The 6869-nt window shown below is 60.7% G+C and overlaps 1 protein-coding gene across 5 annotated transcripts in view; it reads right to left on the bottom strand.

Moving 5' to 3' along the window:
* Positions 1-1295: 1295 nt before the first annotated feature.
* The window catches only part of SLC13A5 (solute carrier family 13 member 5), a 33066-nt gene continuing 27492 nt past the window's right edge, over positions 1296-6869 (bottom strand). For 3 of the 5 annotated variants that reach the window (XM_029928152.1, XM_029928153.1, XM_029928156.1), the window contains 2 exons: positions 5430-5567; positions 4716-5174 (listed from right to left, as the gene is read on the bottom strand). In XM_029928152.1, the coding sequence (XP_029784012.1) occupies positions 4875-5174; positions 5430-5567 (438 nt within the window). In that variant the 3' untranslated portion in view covers positions 4716-4874. Of the gene's footprint in view, positions 5175-5429; positions 5568-6869 lie in introns of all 5 variants that reach the window. The other 2 variants (XM_029928154.1, XM_029928155.1) reach the window with 1 other exon arrangement.

The raw sequence follows: 6869 nt of genomic DNA, 5'->3' as shown, positions 1-6869 counted from the left end.
GCAGCTGTGTTTCTGTGTCCCAGCAGGAGGGTGGGGGCGGCTGGCCTTGGCACCTGGTGAATAGGAGCCAGGAGCTGCTAAACATCCCACTGCAAAGAGTTATTTGGTCCTAAGCATCAACAGCGTGGAGGCCCAGAAACCCTGGACGAGGAGAGAGAGGAGTAGAGAGGTGATCCAAGGGGTAAATGCCCACCAGGTTGCTTTTGGAGCTAGAGAAGCAGATTCCGATTCTTTTTAAAATTTTTTAATGTTTTTTATTTATTTTTGAGAGACACAGAGAGAGAGAGCACGAGCAGGGGAGGGTCAGAGAGAGAATCCCAAGCAGGCTCCAGACTCTGAGCGGTCAGCGCAGAGCCCCACACGGGGCTCGAACCCACAAACCATGAGATCATGACCTGAGCAGAAGTCGGACACTTAACCGACTGCCCCCCAGGCACCCCATGATTCAGAAATGCTTATGGAGAAATTTGTGAGGATCACAAGGCCGGGGCTGAGGGAGATGACAGAGAAGAACAAAGAGAGAGTTACGGGCTTCACCAGATCTTCACATAGACTGTGAACACTCCTATACCAAATGACTGGTTTCCTTAATATATAAAGAGTTATTACAAATGAATAAAAAAAGACCTTTAAAAAAAACTTTTTTCGTGTTTATTTATTTTGAGTTAGAGAGATAGTGAGCTAGAGAGGGACAGAGAGAGAGAAAGAGAGATTCCAAACCGGCTCTGTGCTGTCAGCACAGAACCCGATGTGGGGCTCAATCCCAAGAACCTGAGATCATGACCTGAGCCAAAATCAGGAGTCAGACGCTCAACCAGGGCCCTCAAAAAAGGCCCCAAGAAAAGGCCTTTGAAAAAACTTTTGGGAAAAAAATGGGAAAAGAGAGTTTGCAAAAAAAAAAAAAAAAAGACACAAATAGATTATAAATGTGAAAAATAATTGACGTTACTTGTTCTACATAATTTAAAGAAATTAAAAATCATGAACTAATATTCTGCAATGGTCACATTAGCAAAGATTGAGAAGTCTGAGCATACACAGAGTTGCTGAGATGTGTGAGAACAAGGCCCTGCACGGTTTCTGAGAATATTGCCTTCCAGCGCGGCCTGTTTGGGAAGCCGCTGGGCAGGATCTGTCCCGGTTTGAATACGCGCACCCTCCCCGCGGCCCGCCGTGCTGGGCAGGTGGGTCACGAGAGGCGAGTTTACCGCCAATACCACGCGGGTTTGTAAGAGGCTGCGCTCACCGCTAGGCCCGAGCCGAGGAGCAGTGAAAACACACGTCCACACACAGACTGGTGCACAGAATGCCACGGCTTTATTTGCAATAACCCCAAACTGGACCACCCCAAAGGCCCACCCCAGGCCGGCAAACAAGCCGTAGCCCGTCCGCACAACACAACACCGCGCAGCAACACCCACAAGAGGAATGGATGATCAGCAGCGTTCGGCTCAGTGAAGAGCATCAGGCACCAGAAGGCGCTGCTTCACGGTCCGTGTGCACGAAGTCCAAGGAGCGAAGCTAGCCATGGTGAGGGAGGTCTGCGGGAACCGTGGCTGGCTGGGGGCGAGGGGCGGGTTCCTGGAAGGGGCCACGGCCTTCCAGGCGGAGGAGGGGGGGGCGACCCGGGGAGGAGGGACAGCGATGCCGCTTACAAGGTGTGGACAGCTGCTGAAAACACCGAGCTGTATGCTCAAGACCCGTGCAATTCACTGGATTTAATTTCACCTCAATTTAAAAACAAAATTAACCATTGAATGGAAACACCTAAGAACAAGTCAAACATGATATGCCCTGAAATGGAACGATCTCCAAATAAATTGAGGGGCCGGCGGAGACAAGGACAGACAGTAGGCACAGGTGCCCCCGGGTGATGCCGAGCGCCAGCTCGCGTGTGCGGAGCGTTTCCGGAAGGATATGGAAGAGACAGCTGGCAAACCCCTCTCTGGTGGAGCTGGACGCCTCTCAGTGCTGTTCTGGGCTGCTGGGACTCCTTGTGCCGTGCCGGTGTTAACTGTCTAAATACAAAAGGCAGCGGAACATCCCCGACTGGATAACCGCATCCTGAGACTCGAGTCTGGTGTTTCTGTGGAAGAGGGGCCGTAGGGCGGCCGGCCAGGGGGCAGCCTGCGTCGCCGAGGGTGGACGTGGGCGTCAGGACAAGCAGACCGGGGGAGGGAGAGCCTGGGTCCTGAATCAGGACACCAAGAGAAATTAACCAAACACGGGACCGAGAGGATTCCCGCCCGAGACGGTAAGGTTTCTGCCGACGAACGTGAAAACAGGTCACGGCACAGGTGCCTTATCTGGTGGAAACTTCTTTTTTTTTTTTAACGTGCATGGAAGTTTCCCTGGTGGGGGGAGGCACAGCTCCTCAGAGGCTGTGGGACCCGAGGGAGGACCACCTGGAAAGGGTCCTGAGCCACGAGTAGGACCCCAGACAGCCCTGTATTTGGTCCTTACTTCTACCCGGAGGGCAAGCCGGCAGGCAGCTCACTGAGCGTGTCTGCACTCACTTCGAGGAGTGGACCCCGTGGGGCTGAGCTCGGCCCTGCTCGGAGCCCAGAGCTGACAACTCACTGTCCACTGTCGGCCAATGCGAGAGGGGTGGTGGGGAGGGGGACGCCGGCTCGCTGGCCCACCCATCAGGAGAGGCTGGGGCCTTTCCCTAAGGATGCTCTCAGCTCTGGGGGCGGAGAAAGACCCCAGTGCTGGGCCCCGAGGACGTGGACCCTGGGCGATGCATGGGCCCCCGCGGGGTCATGAGTCCCGGGCCCCACGGGGTCGGGCAGCACGGACGCGGGCCCTGGCCACCGAGCTCGCACGGCCCGTCCCGGGACAACACAGGCTGCCGTGACTCTGCAGCCAAGCGCAGTCCTGACGGGCACGGGCCGTGAACGTGAGAGCGTCCGGCTTCAGGAGAGGTTGTGGGGAAGCAGCCTGTGGTCAGGGTCCTCAGCCCCCACTCCAGAGAGCTGGAGCCCCCCGCACCCGGGCCCAGCCCCCTGGATGGCCTTCGGGACCTCGCTCACGACCACCCTCCGGGCGTGCGTCCCCCGCCGCACCGTCACCCCCACAGCGGCCGGCTCTGGCTCAGCCGTCCCAGCCCCCGGCCAGCGGGCAGCCCTCGGGGCCCTCAGAAGGGGGCACAGACACGTCCCCGGCAGGGACACCCTGAAGGGGCAGCGGGCCATCCTCTCGCTCTCTCCAAACAGACGCTTTGCTTCTTCAGATGCGGAGGCCCCGCACTGCCCCCAGCTCCCCTCCGAGGACGCAGCAGCAGGGGCCTCGGGGCCTCTCTTCTCCGAACTCCCGGCGGCCCGCGTCCTCAACAGCTCCGGGGGGCCAAGGCCCTGCTCGGCTAGATGGGGGGTGGACATGCAGGAGGAGGGTCCGGATGGAGCCCTAACTGCCGCTACCTCGATTCGCAACTTTGGACGTGACTTGGCCCCTCGGAGCTCATGTCCTCAAGAGACCACTGGGGGTGAGCCGGCTGTCTCATGGGGCTGCTGCGGGGAGCCGGGGACAGGAGGCGGGCGGCCCGGAAGGGCCGGCGGGGAGCCAGGGCCGGTGAAGGACCGCACCCGGGAGCTGGTCCCTGAGGTGTCTCCCTGAGTGGCACGTCCTGAGTCCTGAAGAAATCGGATCCTCACGTGCTCAAGGAGGCTGGGGGTGGGGGCAGGGTCTGCCACGTGGCTTTCACTGGGTCCGAGGGTCCTCACGCGGCTCTGCAGCCCCGTCGGCCCAGGGACCACCCAGCACTGCTTATCCTCAGCTCCGTGGCCAGCAGGCCACAAACGCCAGTCTGGAACAGGGAGCTCGGGCTCAGGCAGGGGGAGCCTGCAGGGACCCTGCCCTTGGCCGTCAGCGGCTGTGTGCACTCGGGTGCAGGAGGACCTGGGTCTCCACAGGGGGCCCCCGGAGCGCGGCTGCCACACTTGGAGTGTGGCCCCCACCGCGTGGGGCATCAGGAAAAGCACCACGCGGGCTGGGCTCACCCTGCGGAGCAGGTGCGCAGAGGCCCCGGCCTAGGACACGCGTATGTGCCCGGACAACAAGGGTGCACGGGAGGGCGGCGAGAGGGGCGGCGAGAGGGTCCCCGAGGCCCCCTGATGCGGGGCAGGCCAGCCGGTGGCGTGCTGCAGCGGACCGGGAGCCGGATTCCTCACCCTTGGTGGAGGCACCTGCTCCGCGCGGTTCCAAGAGGCTCCGACCCCAGCGGCCATCCCTGGTGGGGCCGCCCCTTCCGAGTGGCAGGCAGGAGTGGGGAGCCCGGGGCCCCGAGGCGGTCTTCTTGCCTCCCGAGCTGGGGTCCCCTTAGATGATGCCAGAGCCCAGCCTGGGGCCAGCTGGCAGCTGAGCGGGTACAGGAGCTCCTGCCCGGGTCTCTGTCCCTGGGGTGACGGTAGGCCGCCGGGGCCACCCCCTCTTCGCCCTGCGGACCCCCGTTCCCAGCTCTGCCTGGGGCCCCCAGGCTGGGTCTCTGTGGGGGTGTGGGCATCGCTGGATCGCTCCGGGGACCAAACCCCAAACCTGTGCTGGGAGGTGTGCTGGGAGGTTCGGGGGGGTCCTCAGGAAGGCGGGGTGGCGTGCCGGGCTGTGAGGCTCCCCCTAGGTCTCCGTATGCGTCACGTTAGCCCAGGCAGGGAAATGGTCCAAGTCAAATATGGCCCGTCCCCACGTGTTGACGGAGAGAAACACACAGAAGACTCCAATTATGTTCATCATGAATCCTGTTTTCACCTGGAAAAAGATGGGGCAGGGTCAGCACCCCCCGGGGCGGGCCGGGCTGGTCTGCAGGGCCGGCCGTCCCTGGGCCATGCTGTGCGCTCACCCCACCCCCAGACAGAGCAACGTCGGGTCAGCAGGTGCCATCAGCGCTCAGAGCCTCCAGGAACTGGGTGGGACAGGTGTGGCCTCTGTGCCGAGCCAGCACGGAGAACACGGCCTCGGGAGGCGGCACAAGGCCCAGCGGAGGGTCTGCGATCCTGGCGCCTTCGGTTTGGCCTCCCCCCATCACAGGTGACGGAGACAAAGCAGAAACGAGGGGGTGCTCCTCTGTCTGCACCTGCGTCCAGGACATCACTGCTCCCTGGCGGTGGCCTCTCCCCTGCCCCTGTCTCCTGCGTCTCAGCCCTGCACCGCCTGCCTGTCCTCGAGCGCTCCTGCTGGCCCTGAAAGCCCCCACGGCCGTGGGACCCCCGCCCTCACCCCCTCCGAGGGCTCATGAGGCCCCCAGGTGAGAGCTCCCACAGCCCACCAACCAGCCCCGGGAGCCGGAACCGGATGGAAACGTGAGGACGTTTCAGAAAGGCAGCAGCGCTCATCAGCGCAGCCGTGGAGAGCCGGGCCGGACACATGGTGGGCGGCGCAGGGCGGGGTCACACGGGGCACCCTGCTGGCGCGGGCGAGGGGAGGCTGTGCGTTACCATGTCGGAGACCTTGAGGTGTCCGTAGGCAAACACGATGGCATTGGGCGGGGTGGCCACGGGCAGCATGAAGGCGAAGGAGGCGCTCAGGGTGCACGGGAGCATGACGTACAGCGGGTGGAGGCCGATGGAGCGCGACTGGGGGAGAGACGCGCACGGCACAGTCACACGGGGTCACACGGGGACCGGCTCCCGGACCGTCTTTCTGACAAGCGCCCCCCCTAACGCACCGTGTGCAGTGCCAGCCCTGTGCCTCCGTCCCGAGGCCCCTCCTCCCTTCACCGAGGGCCCGATCAGAGCCTTGCTGGGCCCCGAAGGCCAAGCTCATGGCCCCCGCCTCGGGGAGGCCTGAACGCCCTCATGGGGCGCTCGGCACACGCTTCTCTGCGCCAGCTGCGCGCCAGGGGCCCTGCGGGCGCTTACACTGCACAGCATGTCGCCGTGTTCCTGCAGCCCACGTGTGCACGTGCTGTCTGTCCTGCCACGGGCCCAGGAGCCCCCATCTTCTCACCCATGTACACACGTGTTCCTACACGTCTGGGATCATTTTGCACATGGAATTTGGCATCCATCTCTTCCTACTCTACAGCTTACAGTTCAGCCACATCTAACAGTGCCCAGCGCAGAGCAGACGTGCGTTGAACGTTTGTTGAACGAATGAATGATGTAACTCACAATATTTTTTAGTGTCTGTCAAAATGAGCGATTTGCTGTGCAGATTTACGCACACGTGAGGACAGAGGCGTGTGCAACATCATCTCAGCAAACCACTCAGGAGACAACCGCACCCCGAGCCGATGGCCACAGAGGCAGCTGGTTAAATAAAACGTGCACACAACACACAAGGGGAGAGCTCGGGCCTAGGAGAACAGACGTGAGGTGCGGAACGGGACCAGGAGCGATGCCATTGCTTTAGAGAGAGAGAGAGAGAGAGAGTGTGTGTGTGTGTGTGTGTGAGAGAGACGCATCCAGAAAAACAGCAAAGCAGTTAAGTAATAACAGAGGGGCGCCTGGGTGGCTCAGTCGGTTGGGCGTCCGGCTTCGGCTCAGGTCATGATCCCACAGTTCATGGGTTCAAGCCCCACATCGGGCTCTGTGCTGACAGCTCAGAGCCTGGAGCCTGCTTCAGATTCTGTGTCTCCCTCTCTCTCTGACCCTCCCCTCTTCACACTCTGTCTCTCAAAAATAAATTAACATTTAAAAATTAAAAAAGAAGAAATTAATAACAGAAATTGCCTCTTGGGAGGAGGCTGGGAGGCTGGGTCTGGCGTTACCGGACATTTATTAGCCGTGCTTTAAGTACCACGTTTTCAACTCTGACTACCCTTCAAAGCCACGATCATCTCCCCAATCCCCTGCGGTTATGAAAGTATTTTTATAACAAGTGACTCTGTGGTGGGCTTTTCTGGAATAAATGCTCATGAGCCCCTGGGGCGATCT

This window comes from Suricata suricatta, chromosome 17 (genome assembly GCF_006229205.1).
Source record: "Suricata suricatta isolate VVHF042 chromosome 17, meerkat_22Aug2017_6uvM2_HiC, whole genome shotgun sequence".
In the NCBI taxonomy this organism is placed as follows: domain Eukaryota; kingdom Metazoa; phylum Chordata; class Mammalia; order Carnivora; family Herpestidae; genus Suricata; species Suricata suricatta.
Note: the sequence above shows the minus strand (reverse complement) of the source record. Positions and strands in the feature narration are given on the sequence as shown.